This window comes from Hypanus sabinus, chromosome 7 (genome assembly GCF_030144855.1).
Source record: "Hypanus sabinus isolate sHypSab1 chromosome 7, sHypSab1.hap1, whole genome shotgun sequence".
Classification (NCBI taxonomy): Eukaryota; Metazoa; Chordata; class Chondrichthyes; order Myliobatiformes; family Dasyatidae; genus Hypanus; species Hypanus sabinus.
Genome location: NC_082712.1, coordinates 74,833,627 through 74,857,340, shown reverse-complemented (window position 1 = coordinate 74,857,340; position 23,714 = coordinate 74,833,627). Strand labels below are relative to the sequence as shown.

Below are 23,714 nucleotides of genomic sequence, written 5' to 3'. Positions count from 1 at the left end.
TCCACATCACCTAAATCTTTACACCTGAATGGGGCAATTTAAAATTTACCATGCTATGGATGTTTATACAGAAGTTGTATCATATAGTATACTGTATATGTGAATATATATGTGTGTGTACACACTCACTCACTAACTCACCCACCCACCTACCTACCTGACTGTGCAAGATCAGACCTGAGGACCTGGAGGATGTTGCTGCTGACCGTAACACTTGGCGACAGCTGTGTAGGGATGGGGTTCGTATTCTGGAGATGGAAAGAACAACCCGAAGAGAGCCAGGAGAAATGCAGCCATGGTTGCCATCACTACCACCACTTGTCGGTCCAGGATAGGACTGTATAGTCATCAAAGATCTCACTGTTAAAGGAATGGACATCGTCATCGGATTCCGATGGACAACCGAACTGAACATACGTGTATGTATGTGTATATACAAATATACACACACATATATAAAATATCTAAATATTAAGAGAGCAATGTGTTATATATTTATGTTGAGATACATTGTATATTGAGTTGGAGTTTATAGCTAAGCAGGAAGAAGTAGTGTATTTAATATTTTTTTTGTAATTTATTTTTTATTCATCATCAAACAAATATTTGCATAAGATGTATTTCAGATATTGTACATATATATCACATAGTCTCATATACCACAAATCTCCACATAATATTTATCTGAGGTATACACTTATAGAAAAGAGAGGAAAGAAAGAACAAGCGAAAGGAAAAAACTATGTACAAGTAGGGAGTGATCTTTTTTCTCCTCATATGAATCAGGACATAGGAGAGGAGTTGCTATTCTTAACTCAAACAAGCTAAATTTTGAATAAGTATGCAAAATGGGAGATAAGGAGGGCAGTTATATTCTGGTAAGGGGGAGTATAGACGGAAATTCAGTTACTCTGTTGAATATATACGCACCCCCAGGAAGTGATACTGGTTTCTTTCAGAAAATTACTAATATTATGGTAACGAAAACAGAAGGTTTCCTGATATATGAGGGAGATTTAAATTTACAATTACAACCAAAGTTAGACTCTTCCAATAGAAAAACCTATGAAACGAAATCCTCACATAAGAAAGTTAATACACTTTTTGAGGATGTTGGTCTAATTGATATATGGAGAGACCTTTTCCACAACAGAAAGGATTACACTCATTATTTGCCCCCCATATATACAAGAATAGACTATTTCAAAACATTTGGAAAAGACAAAATATGATCTGTGGAATTGGGACAATAGATGTAAGTGACCATGCACCTATATATTTATCTGTTGATTTTTGACCTACAACCAAAGAATACTATTTGGAAACTAAATTCAAGTCTACTCAATGATCTGTACTTAAAGGAACAAATTTAAAAAGAAATTGGTTTTTACTTGCAATTCAATGATAATGGAGAGGTTTCACCTCCCATTCTATGGGATACTCTGAAGGCTGTTTTAAGAGGGAAATTATAGTGATATCTTCATATAAGAAAAAAATAAGGAATAAAACATTAGAGGAATTACAAAATAGGCTGAAAGAACTAGAAAAAAACACAAGTTGAATTTGGCACAGGATACATTAGAGGAAATCGAAAAATAAAATTAGGAATGAAGCTAATAGTTTAGCTACGCAAGAAATCAGGAAAAATTTAATGTTTCTGAAACAGAGACATTATGAAAGTGGATCTAAGTCTATGAAAATTATGGCGTGGAAACTGGGAAAAAAGATAGAAAATACAATTCATAGAATTAGGAATCCAAGAACAAAAATGATAAAAACAAAAAGCTAAGTGAAATTCAAGAAGCTTTTGAAGTGTTTTACAAAACTCTATATTCCAAAGTGTATTTAATATTTCAGTAATATATGAGTAACATTGTAAATATATTTGATTAAGCATTCTTTGTTTACATAGTTCATTATGGGGCTATATGTAAGAATACTTGGATGGCGTATATCATTACGCCACCAAGTCTTATGTGAATGCCTCACTAAAGTAAAATGCCAAGACTCTTGGCAGTATGGAAGATCAGAGGGATCTTGGGGTCGGAGTCCATAGGACACTTAAAGCTGCTACGCAGGTTGACTCTGTGGTTAAGAAGGCATACGGTGCATTGGCCTTCCATCAATTGTGGGATTGAGTTTAAGAGCCGAAAGGTAATGTTGCAGCTATAATAAGACCCTGGTCAGACCACTCTTGGAGTACTGTGCTCAATTCTGGTAGTTTCACTACAGGAAAGACGTGGAAACAATAGAAAGGATGCAGAGGAGTTTTACAAGGATGTTATCTGAATTCGGGAGCATGACTTATGAGAATAGGTTGAGTGAACTCGGCCTTTTTTCCTTGGAGCGACGGAGGATGAGAGGTGACCTGATAGAGGTGTACAAGATAATTAGAGGCGTTGATCATGTGGATAGTCAAACACTTTTTCCCGGTGCTGAAATGGCTAGCATGAGAGGCATAGTTTTAAGATGCTTGGAAGTAGGTACAGAGGAGATGTCAGGGGTAAGTTTTTTTTAATGCAGAGAATGATCAGTGCATGGAATGGGCTGCTGGCAGCGGTGGTAGAGGCAGAAACGATAAGGTCTTTCAAAAGATGTCACATGCCGGTGATGATAAGCCTGATTCTGATTCTGGATACATGGAGCTTAGGAAAATAGAGGGCTATGGGTAAGCCTAGGGTAGGTCTAAGGTAAGGACATGTTCGGCACAGCCTTGTGGGCTGAAAGGCCTGTATTGTGCTGCAGGTTTTCTATGTTTCTATGAAGTAATCAGCTTTTTTCCCATGTTTTTTCCCTGATTAAATTTTCATAATTAAAAAACATAACACCTGGCACTGATTCTTATGCCATCACTGTAATTACTACTTACCATTTTGAAAATTATCCATTTGTCCCAATTTTCTGTTTTCTGCAAAGTATCCATACGCCGAATTATAGGAAGGATGTCAACAAAATAAAGAGAGTACAGAGGAGATTTACTAGAATGTTACCTGGGTTTCAGCACTTAGTTACAGGGAAAGGTTGAACAAGTTAGGTCTTTGTTCTTTGGAGCATAGAAGGTTGAGGGGGTGTGGCGACCCACTTCCCAGCGCACTCGAACCGGCTCACAAATCGGCGCGCGCCGGCATTGAGGCTGGTCCCAAAAAGGGCGCCAAGTCTGCTTCACCAGCAAGGGGAAAAGCCCGCACGCGGGACGGGACTGTGAATACGCATTCCCGCCCGGGGAGGGCGTGATCAGGAAGGCTTTAAAGCAAGGCCGCGAAGTTCGAATAAATCTCTTTTGCAACTGCAGCTCATTGACTACGTGTCGTTATTTCAGCGCTGCATGTAGCGCACTGCTACAATTGGTGATCCCGACGAAGATGAACGACGCCGCATCTGTTCATGCAGTTTCGTTAAAACTGCTAAGCTTCTGGATGCTGCAACCTCACCTATGGTTCCAGCAAGCAGAAGTCCAATTCCACATTTGGCAGATAACCTCGGAGGACACACGTTACTACTACGTGGTGAGCTCCCTCGACTAGGAAACAACGGCCCAAGTTGAGGAAATCATACAGTCTCCCCCAGCGGACAGCAAATACACAGAATTCAAAGCCCTGCTCATAAGGACTTTTCGACTCTCACGGCGCGAGCGAGCTGCCCGCTTACTGCACCTGGATGGTTTGGGAGACAGACCGCCATCGTCTTTGATGAACGAGATGCTGTCCCTGGCCGGAGAACACAAGCCCTGCCTCATGTTTGAGCAGGCATTCCTGGAGCAGCTGCCCAAGGACATATGCCTGCTGCTGTCCGACGCGGATTTCAGCAACCCCCGGAAGGTGGCGGCCCGGGTGGACTTGCTGTGGAAAGCCAAGAAGGGGAGTGGGGCGTCCGTCGCACAGATCACCAGGCCACGCTCCCAGCAGCAGACCAGACCATGCCCGGCAGCAGAGCCCACTAGTCCCAGAGGGAGAGGTGAGGAGACCAACGAACAATGGTGTGTCTACACCAGCCGCTGTAGCCCGCCCTGCAAGTTCCCGGGAAACGCCAGGGCCAGCCGCCACTGATGGCTCCGGCGGCTGGCCATTGGGATAGCTTCCTGTATGTGTGCGACAAGTGGTCGGGACGCCGTTTTTTGGTCGACACCGGAGCTGAGATCAGCGTCTTACCTCCGACAAGTTATGACACCCACAACAGGGCACCGGGTCCCACCCTGAGGGCCGCGAACGGCAACACAGTAAGGACCTACGGCACCCGTACGGTTCGGCTACAGTTCGGCTCCAGCCAGTTCACGTGGGACTTCACACTGGCCGCCATAGCCCAACCGCTCCTGGGCGCGGGTTTTTTGTGGGTTCACAGCCTACTGGTCAACCTGCCAAGGAAGAGACTGGTCCACGCCGAGACCTTTCTTGGGAAAGGACAGTGTCGTGGCGGACGCACTCTCTCGCCCTACCATTCAAGCCCTGTCCCAAGGGGTAAACTATGAAGCTTTGGCAGAGGCGCAGCAGGCAGACAAGGGATCCCAAGTTACAGAACCATAGTCTCCGGTTTGCAGCTCCAGGACCTCCCCGTAGGCCCAGGTGAGAGGACCCTACTCTGTGACATCACCACCGGCCAACCCCGCCGCGTCGTCCTGGCAGCCTGTCGGCGGCGCATTTTCAACTCCATTCATAACTTAGCGAACCCCTCCATCAGATCAACCGTCCAGATGGTCTCCAACAGGTTCGTTTGGCACGGATTCCGCAAGCAGGTCAGCGAATGGGCCAAAACGTGCATGCACTGCCGAACTGCCAAGGTGCAGCGGCACACCAAAGCTCTGCCGCAGCAGTTCCACCCCACCCACCGGTGTTTCGACCACATTCATATGGATATTGTGGGCCCCCTGCCAGTGTTGCGCGGAGCGCGGCACCTCCTCACTATTGTGGACCGGTTCACAAGATGGCCAGAGGCGGTCCCGCTCACCGACACCACCTCCAAATCTTGCGCCCGGGCACTGATTGCCACCTGGGTATCTCGATTTGGTGTACCGGCCCACATTACCTCTGACAGAGGCGCCCAGTTCACCTCCAGCCTGTGGTCAGCTGTGGCCAGACTTTTGGTTCTGGGGAGGGGTTATGTGGTGACTCACTTCCCAGCACACTCGAACCGGCTCAGAAAGTGACGTGCCCCGGCATTGAGGCCAGTACCAAAAAGGGCACCAAGTCTGCTTCACCAGCAAGGGGAAAAGCCCGCACGCGTGATGGGACTGTGAATACGCGGCCCCTACAGCATTCCCGCCCGGGGAGGGCGTGATCAGGAAGGCTTTAAAGCGAGGCCGCGAAGTTCGAATAAATCTCTTTTGCAACTGCAGCTCATCGACTACGTGTCGTTATTTCAACGCTGCGTGTAGCACACTGCTACAGGGGGACTTGATAGAGGTATTTAAAATTATGAGGGGGATAGATAGAGTTGACGTGGATAGGCTTTTCCATTGAGAGTAGGGGAGATTCAAAAAAGAGGGTGTGGTGACCCACTTCCCAGTGCACTTGAATCGGCTCACAAAGTGGCGCGTGCCGACATTGAGGCCGGTCCCAAAAAGGGCGCCAAGCCTTCTTCACCAGCAAGGGGAAGAGCCTGCGCGCGGGACAGGACTGTGAATATGTGCCCCCTACAGCATTCCCGCTCAGAGAGGGCGGGAACAGGAGGGCTTTAAAGCGAGGCCCCGAAGTTTGAATAAATCTCTTTTGCAACTGCAGCTCATTGACTACGTGTCGTTATTTCAGCGCTGCATGTAGACACCGCTACAAGGGCATGATTTGAGAGTTCAGGGGCAAAAGTTTAAGGGTAACATGAGGGGGAATTTCTTTACTCAGAGAGTGGTAGCTGTGTGGAACGAACTTCCAGTAGAAGTGGTAGAGGCGGGTTCGGTATTGTCATTTAAAGTAAAATTGGATAGGTATATGGTCAGGAAAGGAGGGTTATGGGCTGAGTGCGGGTCAGTGGGACTAGTTGCGCGTAAGTGTTTGGCATGGACTAGAAGGGCCGAGATGGCCTGTTTCCGTGCCGTAATTGTTATAAGGTTTATATGGTTATTTCCCAAACTGGATAAGGTACCTGGAAGGGATATGGAGGACTATAGTCTAGGTGCGAGTGGAAAGGTACTAGGTATTACCACAGCACAGAAACAAGTTCTTCATCCTATCTACAAAGTACTTTTGCATAGACTAGATTGGCCGAAGGGCCTGTTTCTGTGCTGTAATGCTCTATGACTCTCCATTGTTGTAGTCCCCAAATTACTGTGACCTCGTGCAATAACCTTTGTGTGGCATATTATGAAATGCCCTTTTGAAAATCGAAGTACCATGCATCCCACAGCTTATAAACACAAGAGGTTCTGCTGATGCTGGAAATCCAAAGTAAAACACACAGAAAATGCTGGAGGGCTTCCAGTGACTGAGAATCAGAACAACTGCAGATGCCGGAATAAAAATAGAACATATTGAAGATATTGAATAGGTCAGACATAATTATGGAAAAAGAATCAGTGAACACTTGAGGTCAAAGACTTTTTATCAGAACTGGAAAAATTAGAAAATTGATTGGAAGTAGGATTAAGAATTGAAATGATGCTTCTGTGATGTCATTTACCCTAAAGCATGGCTTCCCTCAACCGTAGATGGCAATGTATTTAACTGTGCCTATCCTATTTCTTGCACTTCTCCTTTTCACTCCTATAACTTGAGGTAAGAATAAAGTTTTATGTTCTTCACTTTCCATCCACTAGCCTGTAAATTTAACAAATCATCTTCTTCAAGTTCCATCACATTGAATAAGATTCTACTGGTACACATCTTCTCTTCTTTCCTTTCGGCATTCTGAAGGAACCATTCTCTCCACAGCTCCAACCTGTAGCACTTACTCTGATTTTATTTCCCTGCAGATGCCGCTTAATCAGTTGATATTTTCAGCATTCTCTTGTTTCAGATTTCCACCAGCTGCTATGTTCACTGTTCTGATGTTGTTTTACTTGCCTTATTTGTCTCCCTTATGCTCCTCTTGACAGATCTGCTATGGTTAGAAATGATTCATGACTCTCTCTCAGATGCCTCCAGAAGGATTTATGTCACCTGGATCATCTTGATCACCATATCACAGATGTTCTTGTTTTTCTCTCCGTTATACCTCTCTCTGGAATTTTAAGCAAATTTGTTTTTTTTAATTTTTCTAATTGTGATGAAGGGTCATTGACCTGATACGTTAATTTGGTTGCTTCTCTACAGATGATGCTTGATTTGCAGAGCATCTGCAGAATTTTCTGCTTTTGTTTACCCAGTGACTTTCGTGAAGGTAGTTGGTCTAAAGTCACTGGGTAAACAAAAGCAGAAAATTCTGCTTCTGCTTTATGTCTCCTTTCTTGCATATGCTGGGACTGGGGAGTTTTGGAAGATTATAACTATTGTATCCATTTCATGCTGAGACTTCAGAATATTGGCCATTAGTGCAAAGTGTGATGTAGCACAGAAGCAAACACTTTGGTTTAAGGAGTCTGCCCTCATCATCAGGCACTCATTTTATACAAATCCTATGCTAATCATTTTATTCTCTGCACTGTCCTATCCACTCCCCCCAGATTGTACCGCTCACCTACATACCACAGGCAATTTACAGTGGCTAATTAACCTACTAATCTGCACATTTGGGTATGTGGGAGGAAATCCACAATGTCAAAGTGAGAACATGTCAACACGATACAGTGAACACAGGCAGCAGGATTGAACCCAAGTTGCTGGAACTGTGAGGGAGCAGTTTTACCAGCTGCACTGCTGTTCCATTACTTTAGGGATCTGCCAGCTCCTTTATTTAGCCAAATTCATTTTCTTTATGTGTTATTTAAAATATTGCTTCAATCTATTCTGCTACTTTCAACATAACTGAGCAGATACACCTCCAGATATCTTTCACTTTTTTCCCCAGAATTGTGCTTTTTTACTTCAAATTGCCTGTTCTCAAATGCAAAATATCAGATTAGTTAGCATTAAATTTTATCTGCGTTCTCCACTTAATCTATGACTGTGTATATCTCCATCAAATTTATTATTCCTCCTATGACTCCAAAATTTACATCATCCTTTAAATATAGAATTATGCCCTGTACACCCAAGTCCAACTCATTAATATATAAATAAATATAAATTCTCTCTCGACCAACCTCTCTTATTCAATGGTTTGGAAGGTCAAATAGGGGTAGGCAAGCATGATTTCATGGATTGAGGCATAGAGTATAGGTGCTGGGATGCTATATTACAGTTCTGCAAAGCATTGATAGACTGCAAGTGCAGTATTGTTTGCTGTTTTGGTTGAAATACTATAGAAGCATGTGATAGCATCGAAGAAGATTCACCAAGATATTGCCTGCACTGAAGGACTTCAGTTATGGGTGAAGATTAGGTAGGTAGGATTGTTTTCCATGGAGTGGAAGCTGAATGGTGCCTGGTGGAAGAATGTAAGATTTTGAGAGACATAGGGTAGGTGTCAAAATCTTTTTGCATGGAAGGGATATCAAAAATGTAGTCTACACTTGGTCTTATTCGTGCAGAGGAGGCCACATCAAGAGCACAAAATTCAATTAACAAGATTAGATAAGGTGCATGTAAATCTTTGCCTCACCTGGTAGTGCATTTATGACCCTGGAATATGCCTGGGGAGAGGGTGGGATCTATTGGGAAAAATGAATGAATGTGCAAGTTTTGGACAGTTGTCCCTGCAGAAAGCAAAGGATGGTGGGAGGGAAAAGATGTGATTGGTTAGACTTGATTTAATAAATTCAGGCATATTTTCTTTCTCTCTTTGTTCCATTATTCGAAGGTTTCAAAGGTACATTTAATGTCATAGAAATGTATACAATACACATCCTGAAATACACATTCTTTTTCTTTGCAACCATCTGTGAAAACAGAGGAATGTCCCAAAGAATGAATGACAGTTAGATGTTAGAACCCTAAAGCTCCCTCCCATGAGTAAGCAGCAGCAAAGCAATGATCCCCTCCCCCACCAGCAAAAAAGCACCAAGCACTCAAGTGTGCACAAAGCATCAATGAAGACACAGACTTGCAGTACCCCAAAGTCTACTCGTTCGCCTGGTAATTCAACATACCACAGGCTCTCTCTCTCTCGAATAAGGGAAAAAGAGGTGTTCCTGTTTCACAGCAAGAGGAGAGACATAACAAGCAACTTGCTGATTTACAGTGTTAAAAGTCCGTTGCGTCACTTTTTCCGAGCTCTGTGCCTAAAGAAGATGGGTCTCTGGGTACAACACCAGCAGCCAGCTTGCTGCTTACAGTCTTCCATTTCCCATGACACACTCGACAGCGGTACCTACGTTGAATCTGCCTACTTCCAGAGCCACGAAATCCTGAAACTCTGAAGGCGCACTAGTCTTCTAGGCTGCGTCTTTGGTATATCAAATAGTGGCCAGTCATGAGACCTTGAGAGCAGGTCCCATTCCCACAAAAAGTGAAGTCAGCGTCTAACTCCAGGTCAGGGTCTTCAAAAGAACTCTGAAAGGAAAAAATAGAGAAATTAAAGATAGAAATATCTTTATTCTTTTCTAGCTTTCAAAATTCTCCAGTTTTTTTGGTCCCTTCTCCAAAAATCTAAAATCTGAAAACCTCTGAACTCTAAATTTTATTTATGAGTGCTGACATGATGCCACAAATGGATAATTCTTCAAGGCATTGCAAAGGTTCTCAGGTGACACACACATCTCTGCTCACCACAGACAATTCGAAGAAATTACCTCACGTACCTGGAGTAGGATCCTGTTACTGCAAGTTTGTTTTCCCGTAGTCGTCATAGCCAGACCTTTGTGCATTACTCACAGTGATTACCATGTGTTGTGTGCTTGTTCTGTGCTCTGTGCTGTGAGGGTCTTATTGAGAATGTCAAATAAGGTTGTAGTTACTCCTATGAATATTAGTGAAAAGAAAAAGAGAAAGCATTTATGTAAAACATATAAGATTATTAAGGGATTGGACAAGATAGAGGCAGGAAATATGTTCCAGATGCTGGGAGAGTCCAGTACCAGAGGGCATGGTTTGAGAATAAGGGGTAGGTCATTTAGGACAGAGTTAAGGAAAAACTTCTTCTCCCAGAGAGTTGTGGGGGTCTGGAATGCACTGCCTAGGAAGGCAGTGGAGGCCAATTCTCTGGATGCTTTCAAGAAGGAGCTGGATAGGTATCTTATGCATAGGGGAATCAAGGGATATGGGGATAAGGCAGGAACCGGGTATTGATAGTAGATGATCAGCCAAGATCTCAGAATGGTGGTGCAGGCTCGAAGGGCCGAATGGTCTACTTCTGCACCTATTGTCTATGTTTATCTATAACACAAAGTCAAGTTGTTGGAAAAACTTGACAGTGGTGTACGTGGAAGCACCTGACAGAGGAGTATGGTGTTGGAGCGACAATCATCTATGACCAAGGACAAACTGTTAAAGTTCTGTACTGAACAGAAGTTAATGAAAAATAGAAAAACACTGCAAAAAGTAAAAAATAAAGATCTCGGTGTGTATTAAAAGAGTGGATTTGTCGTCATTGCAGTAAAGAAATGCTGCTTAATGGTATGCTAATCATGAAACAAACATCTATCATGATAAACTGAAAATTGAAGGTAATTGTGGATATTCAGCAGGCTGGTTACAGAAATTTAAGAAAAGGCAAGGCATTACATTTTTAAAGATTTATGGTGATGAAGTGTCTGCTGATCAGAGAAGTTGAAGAGCTAGAGCAGCGTGCATTCAAAACAGAATGAGAAATTATTTTCGTTCATAAAATCAAAGAAAGAATGCAATGACAAAAGCACGTGTAAATGAGACAACATTAGAAGAATGATTTAAAGAAAAGTCATCCAGCCCAGTGCCTCCTCATCCTGAGTATCTACTTCCAGGTCCCTCAACCACTTCTGATGTTCTTCCTCACAGTGATATCAATGTTGATGTACCATCTCCCTCAAGTTTCTCAGACGATGTAGTTATAGTGTTTGGTGCTGCTATTACCTATTATCTTTTGTAGGTGAAGATGATCACTTTTTGGTAATTACAAAACATTTTTGCATGAAATCTGAATTTCATGTCCACCTAAAATCTAATGTTTGAGTGTAACATGACCAGCATCAGGATTCTGTTAAAAATAAAATGTTAAGCTTTATCAGTTTTCATTATATTTATCTGTGATTAAATTCAGTCTTTTGTTTTTCTACCTTAATTTAAGACTAAAGAAAAAGGTAAAATACAAATGCAGTGTACTGTAACCTGTCAATCAAAATGCCGTATCGTAGGTGGAGGCCGAAAGCCTGCTGTTGTTTGTTTGAACAGCTGATTCGGGTATTCTTCCAATGCTGCTGAGCTGCTTCTGTTACACTGCACACATATTTTCATTATATTAATGGTATGTAATAATATTCACCGTTAAGTACATATGTGTGATGAACAAGTGTATGACAAAGACTGCTTACCGGAGCACACAAGTTCAAGTCAGGCATGATGGCGATGCCAGACACCCACTGACTGTTCACCTGGTCTGCTAAGGTAGTAACAGCTTACCTTTCTAATAGTTAAATGAAGACATTTATTGCTTCATGCACAAATGTTTTTAAATATATAAAACTTCAGTGAACATGTATAAGCTGTATATGTAATGTAAGTGGAATTTGTGTTTAGATTTGAGTCCCATTCCCAAGCTATCTCATTATTTAGATGTCAAGAAAACCAAAAGCCAAAAAAATCTAAACACTCTGGCCTCAAGCATTTCTGATAAAGGGTGGTCAACCTGTACTAATATTAACAGTTGTATTTATTTTCTTTTGATTTGATAACTTGCTATAATGCCACTCTTAGTAACAGTAACCATGTGACTGCTGAACTATTTAGTTAGGGAATAATATTGCAATATTTCTAAATGCATGTCCAGACCCATCAATATACTTGACATTTAACTTTCTCAGTGCAAGAAGAAATAAAGCTGATGAAAACAATTTCCCATGAATGGAGAAATATATTAAAAAAATCATTGTTAACCATAGATGGTTCATTCTTAATTCCTTGATGAAATATACTTTTGTTGAGAGTAATGGAGTATTTCTTTAAGTATCTGCCACTGCTTAACTACAGCCTTAACTTTTCATTCAGTTCACCAGTCAACTAAGTTAACTCTCTTTTCATAGCCTTTGCAATTGCATCTCAGTTTAGCATGTTAACTTTAGACACAAGTTTCCCACTCTTAAACTGAATGTGAGATTCTATTATACTCATTTTCCTGTGGTAGATATTTTTATGATGAGATCATTAATGAGTACTACTTCATTACATATGACCAGATTTATAAGAGCATTTTCTGTAGTTCAGTTGTTAATTTCTTGTTTTAAGAAGCTGTCCTGAATATGCTCCATCATGAATCCCTTCCCCATTTTATCCTTATTGGTTTGATTTGTACACTCTATATGAAGATTCACTTCCAAATGTTGTTCTATTCATTGCAAAGTTGACAGTTTAGTTGCAATAGATTAGATATTGGGTGATGCAGCTAATAAGTACAGTAAGATATTCACCATTTGCTGATTTGCCTCTTGTCTTAAGGGAAAAACAGAAAACTGAAGCGAAGGACAGAAAGGTTTTAGACATTCTCCAAGTTAAGGATGACAAGATTTTAGAACTTGAGGAGGTAAGGACATTGAAATATTTGTTTCTCTTCTGGAGTACTGAAATAACCACTGGACATGGAAAGAATTACTCATATTCTTTTCAAATGCTAGGTGATAATGATTGGGCTTTAGATGGTTGATCTTCCTGTGTATTTTGCAAAAGGAAATCTGAGCATTGATGACTAGAGTATTGCCAGGGCTTCTGCAGGTCTCTTGTACTTTCAATAGCATTGTTTATGTAAAATTCTTATAACGGGATTTCATGACATTGAACACAGAAATAGATTAAATGGGGTGAATACAGTATCCCTGGAATGTGGCATGCATTTTTAAATCCCAGATCACAGATGTCAGCAAATTAACTTTTTACAGTGAATTGCCATGTTTCTTAAATGCACTGTGCTGGTGCAAAGGACTACCAAAACTGCTATGTAAACTAAGGTTATCATAATATTGACATTGCATGGCTGAATTGCTAAGTTGTTATTACTGATGTTGCACTGGACTTCCTGTTGCCCGTGCTAATGCCTTTATAAAGCTCTGTGCCCAAGGATATGCAGGAAATATGTTCCAGATGCTGGGAGAGTCCAGTACCAGAGGGCATGGTTTGAGAATAAGGGGTAGGTCATTTAGGACAAAGTTAAGGAAAAACTTCTTCTCCCAGAGAGTTGTGGGGGTCTGGAATGCACTGCCTAGGAAGGCAGTGGAGGCCAATTCTCTGGATGCTTTCAAGAAGGAGCTGGATAGGTATCTTATGGATAGGGGAATCAAGGGATATGGGGACAAGGCAGGAACCGGGTATTGATAGTAGATGATCAGCCATGATCTCAAAATGGTGGTGCAGGCTCGAAGGGCCGAATGGTCTACTTCCGCACCTGTTGTCTATTGTCTACAGATTTATTGATCTTGAAGAAATTGTAACCATACTTCAGTTCTAAACTTAGTCCTGACGGGTGATTTGAATTAGTGTTTTTTGTGCAGTAATTTGTCTCTGTGCAGTCCTTGTGAATCTCAACTATTTTAATTCCCATGGTATTTTACAAATTTCCACTTCCTAGTCTTCCTACAGTTTTGCTCAGTTGCCCTATTCCATCTCATCAACTTTATCCAGATTTTATTTGAATCCTTTCAGTTCTTCTAATTTCTTCTGTCTTCATTATCTATATTCTCATTCAAAGTACCATGTTTATTTCTGTACTTTCCCTTTCCCATCATTTTTGTCTAAATATGTTGGAACAGTTCATGAGGCAGTTTTCTTTGGTGGTTTTCACATTGGTTTAACTCTTACCCAAGAACTGTTTCTTGTGGCCAAAATAAGAAAAGGAACCAGGAGCAGGCCATATGTCCTTCCTCACACCCAGTCTTCCACTCGATGCCTAGGCTTTTACCCCAGCACCTTCTGCTTCTTATTATTGATATACAAAAAAAAATCTACCATGCTCTTGCTTGAATATGTTCAGCTGTCAAAGTTCCATAGTATACAGTCTGAGAATTTCAAAAATCCATTACCCATGGGGTGAAGGCATTTAATTTTGTATTGGTCTTAAATTTGTCTTCATCTGATTAGGGATAGTCAGCTCAGCTTTGTTAAGGGCAGGTCGTGCCTTATGAGCCTGATTGAATTATTTGAGGATGTAACAAAACTCATTGATGAAGGTAGAGCAGTGGATGTAGTCTATATGGATTTCAGTAAGACATTTGATAAGGTTTCCCATGCAAGCTTCATTCAGAAAGTAAGCAGGCAGGGGATCCAAGGAAATCTTGCTTTGTGGATCCAGAATTGGCTTGCCCATAGAAGGCAAAGGGTGGTTGTAGATGATTTGTATTTTGCATGGAGGTTGGTGACGAGTGGTGTTTCGCAGGAATCTGTTCTGGGACCGCTTCTCTTTATGATTTTTATAAATAACCTAGATGAAGAAGAAGGGTTACTAAGTTTGCTGATGTCACAAAGGTCGGGGGTGTTGTGGATTGTCTAGAGGGTTGTCAGAGGTTATTGTGGGACAATAGGATGGTGAGTTGGGCTGAAAAGTGGCAGATGGAGTTCAACCCAGATAAGTATGAAGTGGTTCATTTTGAAGTTAAATTTGAAGACAGAATATAGTATTAATGGTAAGACTCTTGGCAGTGTGGAGGATCAGAGAGATCTTGGGGTCCGTGTCCATAGGACACTCAAAGCTGTTGTGCAGGTTGACTGTGTTGTTAAGACAAATGGTGCATTGGCCTTCATCAACTGTGGGATTGAGTTCCAGAGCCATGAGATAATGTTACAGCTATACAAGACCTTAGTTAAACCCCACTGTGTAGAGTTCTGATCATCTCACTACAAGAAGGATGTGGATACTGTAGAGAATGCAGAGGAGATTTACAAGGATGTTTCCTGGATTCAAGAGTGTGCCTTATAAGAATAGCTTGAGTGAACTTGGCCTTTTCTCCTTGGACCAATGGAGGGTGAGAGGTGACCTGATAGAGGCGCATAAGAAGCATGTATCGTGTAGATTGCCTGAGGCTTTTTCCCAGGGCTGCAATGGCTAACAAGAGGGGGCATAGTTTTAAGGTGCTTGGTAGTAGGTACAGAGGGGATGTCAGGGGTAAGCATTTCGCACACAGTGGAGGGTGTGTGGAATGCACTGCTAGCGACAGTGGTGGAGGCAGTTACAATAGGGTCTTTTAAGAGACTCTTAAATAGGTTCATGGAGCTTAGAAACTTAGAGGGCCATGTGGTAGGGTAATTCTAGGCATTTTTTAGAGTAGGTTACATGGTCAGCACAGCATTGTGGGCTGAAGGGCCTGTAATATGCTGTAGATTTCCATGTTCTGTGTATCTCTGTCCCATGTGACTCCTGGTTTTATAACCCCAGCCGGAAGTATATTGCCTCCGCTCTTGTCTCTTAAGAACCTTGCATGAGGGCATGTCTCATAGACAGTCTTTTGAACTCTACAAAATATTGGTCCAGTCCATTGAACCTTGTCTCATAGAACAGCCCCCTCCCTCTCATATTCCCTGATCTCAAGGTTCAACTGATGAATTCTTATTTATTCCTCCTTTAGATAGCGAGATCTATTTTCCAGATGTGGACTTGCTAGGGTCATTATTGCAGCATGATGTCTTCATGATGCACAAATTCTCTTACAAAGGCATCATACTCGTACCTTCTGAGCTGGTTGTATCTGTGAGTTATCTATCAATGATTAGTGTACAAGGATACCTAAGTCAGGATGAATGTTAACAATTTTTTAATCTCTCAGCATTTTGGGGGAAAAAGCTCTGCTTTCTTATTATATTGCCATGTCTTCGCCCATTCATGTTGTGTGCTTTTGAAGCTCCTCTGCTCTTTCCTCCCAATTCACACTGTCTTCCAGGTTTATAGCATCAGAAAATATAATGTTATTTTACTTGATCATTTCTTTCAAATTATTATGAAAAATTGAAGCCTAGTAAAATTTCCTGAAGCATGTCACTAGTTCCAACCTTCCAACATGCAAATAATGTGTTTATTTCTACTGTATTTTCTGCCTGTTAATCCAAGCTAGTGTAGTATTCCACCATTCTGTGTTCTGATTTTATATATAAGCTATTTTTATTGAAGACCTTCTGAATATCCAAATGCACCACTTCCAAAAAATCTGCTGCTTTTACCACCACACACACAAAAAAAATCAAATCTCCTAAGCATAATGACTGTATCTGACTTCACTGACTCCTTTAGCAGCAGGTACTAGATGTCAACATTTTCTAAATTAAAAAAATACTTTACTCTGAAATTGCCTTTAAAATTCGTTCCTCTCACCTTAAACCGATGGCCTTTTGCTTTAGATGGCCATGCCATAGTATAAAGTTTCTGACTAGCCCTCAGCTTCTGTCACTCCAAAGAAAAAAAGAATGGCCTATTCCATCTCTCCTTATAACTAAAGTCCTCGATGGGTGAATCTGTTCTGCTTGTCCTCCTTCCTATAGTGTGGTGATCTAAGCTTGGCCATCTCCACCTCCAGCAAGACCTTTCTCACCGCCACGATGCCCCATGGATCTCCTGCTCCCTCAACTACTCCCCATCAACCTTGTGTGTCTCAGGTTCTCCTCTACCCGTTATCTGCTCTGCGTTCCTCAGAATGCTCTTCCTCCCACCCTACTTTTCCCGAACACCTCAAATCTCCTCTCTCCTCTAACTCCTCCATCTCACTGCATTTACATTTGCTCTGATGTGTTGGCATAACATGCAACAATAAAACAGCATCGTTCAACAATTATAAAGAATTATATTAAAAAAAAGTGAGAGGTAAAAGTATGGATTTGGAATAAAATGTGCATAAATATATAAATATCAGCATATATTTACAATGTATACAGCATTCTGAAAAGTCTTTAAAGTGTAGGCTTATTCAGAAAGTCAGAAGGCATGGGATCCAGGGAAGTTTGGCTAAGTGGTTTCAGAATTGGCTTGCCTTCAGAAAGCAGAGGTCATGGTGGAGGGAGTACATTCAGATTGGAGGGTCCCACAAGGATTGGTTCTGGGACCTCTACTTTTTATGATTTTTATTAACAACCTGGATGTGGGGGTAGAAGGGTGGGTTGGCAAGTTTGCAGACGACACAAATGTTGGTGGTGGTGTGGATAGTGTTGAGGATTGCTGAAAATTGCAGAGCGACATTGATAGGATGCAGAAGTGGGCTGAGAAGTGGCAGATGGAGTTCAACCCAGAGAAGTGTGAGGTGGTACACTTTGGAAGGACAAAGTACAAAGTAAATGGCAGGATACTTGGGAGTTTGGAAGAGCTGAGGGATCTGGGGGTGTATGTCCACAGAGCCCTGAAAATTGCCTCACAGGTAGATAGGGTAGTTAAGAAAGCTTATGGGGTGTTAGCTTTCATAAGTTGAGGGATAGAGTTTAAGAGTCGCAGAGTAATGATGCAGCTCTATAAAACTCTGTTTAGGCCACACTTGGAATACTGTGTCCCGTTCTGGTCACCTCACTATAGGAAGGATGTGGAAGCATTAGAAAGGGTATAGAGGAGATTTACCAGGGTGCTGCCTGGTTTAGAGAGTATGTTTTATGATCAGAGATTAAGAGAACTAGGGCTTTACTCTGGAGAGGAGGGGATGAGAGGAGACATGCTAGAGGTATACAAGATATTAAGAGGAATAGATAGAGTGGGCAGCCAGCGCCTCTTCCCCAGGGCACCACTGCTCAATACAAGAGGACATGGCTTTAAGGTAAGGGGTGGAAAGTTCAAGGGGGATATTAGAGGAAGGTTTTTTACTCAGAGAGTGGTTGGTGTGTGGAATGCACTGCCTGAGTCAGTGGTGGAGGCTGATACACTAGTGAAGTTTAAGAGACTACTAGACAGGTATATGGAGGAATTTAAGGTGGAGGGTTATATGGGAGGCAGGTTTTAGGGGCAGCACAACATTGTGGGCTGAGTGGCCTGTACTGTGCTGTATTGTTCTATGTTCTAAGTGTTTACAGTGCAGTGCTTAAGGTGATGATGGGCATGTGTGGTGGGGGGGGGTCTAATTAGAATGGTTATTCAGATGAACTCTGAGGAAGAAACTTAAAATTGTGTGAAAATATATTAAAGTGCAGAGTGCAGCAAATCTAAATTCAAAATACGGAGGGTGACGTTATCCTGCAAACTTGAGTTCAAGGAGTTGGATGGTATGTTAAAAGACAGGACCTCCAGAATTGTGATCTCAGGATTGCTACCAGTGCCATGTGCTACTGAGGCCAGATATAGGAAGATCAAACAGTTTAACACTTGGCTAAGGAGATGGTGCAGGAGGGAGGGCTTCATATTTTTGAATCATTGGGCTCCCTTTCAGCGAGGGTGGGGCCTGTACAGAAGGGGTGGTTTGCACCTGAATTGGAGGGAACATATATCCTTGTGGGAAGGTTTGCTAGTGTTGCAGACTGATGGGGACTTAAATTAGTGTTGCAGGGGGATGGAAAGCAGAGTAACAGAGCAGACGGTGGAGCGGTTCTGGAAAAAGACATTGTTAGACCTAAATCCAAAGTCAGAAATCAAAAGGTTAAGCTGGTGGGAGTAATGTTCTGAGTTGTGTATATTTCAGTACAAGGTGTATTGTAGAAAAGGTGGATGAGCTTCAGGACTGAATCTGCATGTAGAATTATGACTTTGTAGCCATCAGGGAGACTTGTTTGCAGGAGGGACAGGATTGGCAGCTCAATATCCCAGGATTTCGTTGTCTTAGATGTGATAGAGTTGCAGGGATTAAAGGGAGTTGGATGGCGTTATCTGTCAGGGAAATTATCACGGCACTGCTCTGACAGAACAGGCTGGAGAGCTTGTCCATTAAGACTATATGAGTGGATTAAGGAACAAGAAAGTGTTGATCATGTTAATGGAATTATATTATAGAGCACCCTATAGTCAGCAGGATTTAGATGAGCAGATCTGTGGAGATTCTAGACTGTTGTAAGAAACATAGATTGTGATGGTAGTTTATTTTACCTTTCCACATATTGACTGGAACTTCCAAAATGCAAAAGGGCTGATGAGATAGAGTTTGGCAAATTTGTTTTGGGAAGTTTCCTTAATCAGTACAGGGAAGTCCCAGTTAGAGGGAATGTAATATTACATCTCCTATTAGGGAATGAGGCAGGAGAGGTGACAGAAGTTTATTTGGGGGAACACTTTGCATCTAATGATCATAATGCCATTAGTTTCAAGATAATTAAAGAGAAGGATAGGTCTGGTCCTCAGCTTGAGATTCTAAATTGTAGAAAGGGCAATTTTGATGGTATCCAAACGCGTCTATCTGGCAAGTGTGGATTGGGACGTTGTTTTCTGGCAAAGGTGTTCTTGGTAAGTCGGAGGCCTTCAAAAGTGCAATTTTGAGAGCACTGTGTTTATATGCTTCTGTCAGAATAAAAGGCAAGGATAACAGCTTTAAAGAACCTTAGTTTTTGAGAGTTATTGAGGATAAGAAAAAGAAGGATGTGCATAGCATGTATAGGCAGGAGGGAGAAAATGAGGAGGAAAGCCCTGCTGGCAGCCGATGGGATAACATCTTTCTGAACTTGCTCCTATTTGCGCCGACCTTATCTATCTTTTTGTCTCCTACCGGTTTTTTGAAACTGTTGTGGCGACCCACTTTCTGCGCAGGCGAACCGGTTCACAAATAGCCAGTGCGCGGGGGGGAAACTTTGGTAATGCGCCTCTGACGTCATTTCCGCCCGGAGAGGGCGGACACTAGGGATTTAAATGCCAGCACCTAGAAGTTAGAATAAACTAGTCTTGAAACGACTTACCGACTGCGTGTCGTTATTTCAGCGCTGTGTGTAGCACATCGCTTACATTGGTGACTCCGACGGTCCAAACGGGATTTGGACCAAAGATGACCGACTCTTCATCTGTTCACGCAGTTTCGCTAAAACTGCCGACTTTCTGGACGCTGCGACCATGCGTGTGGTTTAGCCAAGCAGAAGCCCATTTCCAGATTCGGCAGATATCCTCTGATTCCACGCATTACTACCACGTGGTGAGCACCCTTGACCAGGAGACGGTCGCCCAGGTTGCGGATTTCATACAGTCACCCCCAGAAGAAGGCAAATATGAAGCATTCAAAGTGCTGCTCATTGGGACCTTTGGCCTCTCATGGCGTGAGCGAGGTGCCCGCTTGCTTCACCTGGACGGTTTGGGGGACAGACTGCCGTTAGCATTGATGAACGAAATGCTGTCCCTCGCTGATGGACACAAGCCCTGCCTCATGTTCGAGCAAGCATTCCTAGAGCGACTGCCCGAGGACATACATCTGCTGCTGGCCGACACAGATTTCAGTGACCCCCAGAAGGTGGCGGCCAGGGCAGACAAGCTGTGGAAAGCCAAGAGGGAGAGCGTGACGTCCGTCCATCAGATGACCAAACCAAGCCTGGGAGGGGGGCGCACACAACACAGAGGCAGGAGTGAGGAGGCCAGTGAACAGTGGTGTTTCTACCACCAGCGGTGGGGCACAAAAGCCCGCCGTTGTCGCCCGCCCTGCAAGGGCCAGGGCCAGGGCCAGTTGCTGCTAATGACAATGGCGGCTGGCCACCAGGACAGCCTGTTGTACGTCAGGGACAAACAGTTGGGACGCCGCTTCTTGGTCAACACCGGAGTGGAGATCAGTGTCTTGCCCCCGACAGGGTATGACACCCGCAACAGGAAGCCAGGACCCACCCTGAGGGCCACAAACGGCAGCACGATACAGACCTACGGCACCCGCACAGTGCAGCTGCAGATCAGTGCCAGCCGGTTCACGTGGGACTTCACACCGGCCGCGGTGGCCCAACGACTCCTGGGGGTGGACTTCTTGCGAGCTCACAGCCTGCTGGTTGACTTGCAAGGGAAAAGACTGGTACATGCCGAGACTTTTCAGACATTCTCCCTGGTTGAAGCCAAGTTGACCACCCCAGACCTGGACTCCATCACGCTGTCGGACAATGAATTCACCAGAATCCTGGCGGATTTTCCATCAATTCTGGTACCACAGTTCACGGTAGCCATGCCCAGACACAGACACATTCCAACCCAGGGACCACCCCTCCACGCCCACACACAAAGGCCCACCCCTCCACGCCTACGCATGAAGGCTTCCCCCGGAAAAGCTCCGCCTGGCGAAGGAGGAGTTCAAGAGGATGGAGGAACTGGGAATCGTACAGAGGTCTGAATGCCCATGGGCCTCCCCCCTGCACATGGTGCCCAAAGCAGCCGGGGGTTGGAGACCATGCAGCGACTACCGCAGACTGAACGAGGCTACAACTTCAGACCACTACCCTGTGCCGCACATACAGGACTTTGCAGCAAACCTGCACGGGGCAAGAATCTTTTCCAAAGTAGACCTCGTCCGGGGATACCATCAAATCCGGTGCACCCTGAAGACATCCCCAAAACAGCACTCATCACCCCGTTCGGCCCGTTCGAGTTCCTCCGAATGCCGTTCGGCCTGAAGAATGCCGCACAGACGTTCCAGCGGCTAATGGACGCGGTGGGACATGACCTGGACTTTGCGTTCATCTATTTGGACGACATCCTTATAGCCAGCAGTTGTCGTCAGGAGCATCTGTCCCTCCTCCGCCAGCTCTACTCCCGCCTGAGTGATTTCGGCCTCACAATCAATCTGGCCAAGTGCCAGTTCGGTCTCGTTATCATCGACTTCCTGGGCCACAGGATTACCAAAGACGGGGCAACACCTCTGCCCGCCAAGGTAGATGCGATCCTCCACTTTGCCCGGCCCAACACGGTCAAAGGCCTGCAGGAGTTCGTTGGCATGGTGAATTTCTACCACCGTTTCCTCCCCTCAGCAGCCCGTATCATGCGCCCTTTGTACACCCTGATGTCGGGTAAAGGCAAGGACATTACTTGGGACGAGGAGGCCGCGGCCGCTTTTGTTAAAGCCAAGGAAGCCTTGGCAGATGCCGTGATGCTGGTGCACCCCAGAACGGATGTTCTGACCGCACTCACAGTGGATGCATCCGACACAGCAGTTAGTGAGGTGCTGGAGCAGCTCATCAAGCGGCACTGGCAACCCCTGGCGTTCTTCCAGCAAGCACCTATGACCACCCGAGCTCAAGTAAAGTGCTTTTGATCGGGAGCTGTTGGCACTGTATCTGGCAATCCGGCATTTCAGGTACTTCTTAGAAGGCAGGCCGTTCACCGCGTTCATGGACCACAAACCGTTGACCTTCGCTTTCACGAAGGTGTCCGATCCCTGGTTGGCTCGCCAGCAGCGGCATCTGTCTTACATCTCCGAGTACACGACGGACATTTAGCATGTCTCGGGAAAGGACAACGTCGTGGCGGATGCACTCTCCAGACCAGCTGTCCAGGCCCTGTCCCTGGGGGTGGACTATGCAGCACTGGCGGAGGCGCAGCAGGCAGACGACGAGATGCCCAGCTACAGGACCGCAGTCTCGGGTTTGCAGCTGCAGGACTTTCTCGTAGGCCCAGTTGATAGGACCCTCCTGTGCGACGTGGCTACCAGCCAACCTCGCCCCATCGTCCCGGCAGCCTGGGGACGGCGAGTTTTCGACTCCATACATGGTTTAGTGCACCCATCTATCAGGACAACCGTCCGGCTGGTCTCCAGCAAGTTCGTGTGGCACGGACTTTGCAAGCAGGTCAGTGAATGGACCAGAACGTGCGCGCAGTGTCAAACAGCCAAGGTGCAGTGGCACACTAAAACCCTGCCGCAGCAGTTCGAACCCACCTGCTGGAGGTTCGACCACATTCATGTGGATATCGTGGGCCCCCTACCAGTGTCCTGAGGAACGCGGTACCTCCTAACTATGATTGACCGGTTCACGAGGTGGCCAGAGGCGGTCCCGCTCACCGACTCATCTGCCGATTCCTGCGCCCGAGCTCTGATCACAACCTGGGTACCGGCCCACATTACCTCCGACAGAGATGCCCAGTTCACCTCCAGCCTGTGGTTGGCTGTGGCCAGCCTGTTTGGAACGCAGCTGCACCACACAACTGCCTACCACCCACAGTCGAACGGACTGGTGGAACGCTTCCACCGTCACTTGAAGTCGGCTCTCATGGCCTGCCTGAGAGGACCTAACTGGGTGGACGAGCTTGCCTGGGTCCTGCTTGGAATTCGTACAGTGCCCAAAGAGGATCTGCACGCCTCATCGGCCGAGTTGGTGTACGGCGCACCCCTGGCCGTCCTGGGAGAGTTCATACCAGCCCCAAGGGGGCAAGAGGAAGAACCCGCAGCAATCCTGGACAGGTTATGCTAAAGGTTCGGCAAACTGGCCCCCGTAACAACTTCACAGTACGGACGGACGCTGACCCATGTACCCAAAGACCTGCAGAACTGTAAGTTTGTGTTTGTATGAAGGGGCAGACACCGGGCACCGCTACAGTGGCCGTATGAGGGGCCATTCAAGGTGATCAACAACAGCGGGTCCACGTACGTTCTGGACATTGGGGGGAAAGAGGAGGTTTTCACGGTGGACCGACTCAAACAGCCCATGTGGACTTAGCACAGCTGGTCGAGGTTCAGGCACTGCGGCGCAGAGGCTGACCTCCCAAACAGAGGCTGATCCAGACTGTGGACATTGGGG

At 44.5% G+C, this 23,714-nt stretch overlaps 1 protein-coding gene across 5 annotated transcripts in view; it reads left to right on the top strand.

The window, feature by feature from the left end:
• Positions 1-23,714, top strand: part of cntln (centlein, centrosomal protein) — a 515,524-nt gene that overhangs the window by 67,503 nt on the left and 424,307 nt on the right. For 4 of the 5 annotated variants that reach the window (XM_059974898.1, XM_059974895.1, XM_059974896.1 and 1 more), the window contains exon 4: positions 12,591-12,675. The exons of the other annotated variant lie outside the window; for it this stretch is intronic. In XM_059974898.1, coding sequence (XP_059830881.1) covers positions 12,591-12,675 — 85 coding nt within the window. The remainder of the gene's footprint in view (positions 1-12,590; positions 12,676-23,714) is intronic. 5 annotated transcript variants of the gene reach the window in all.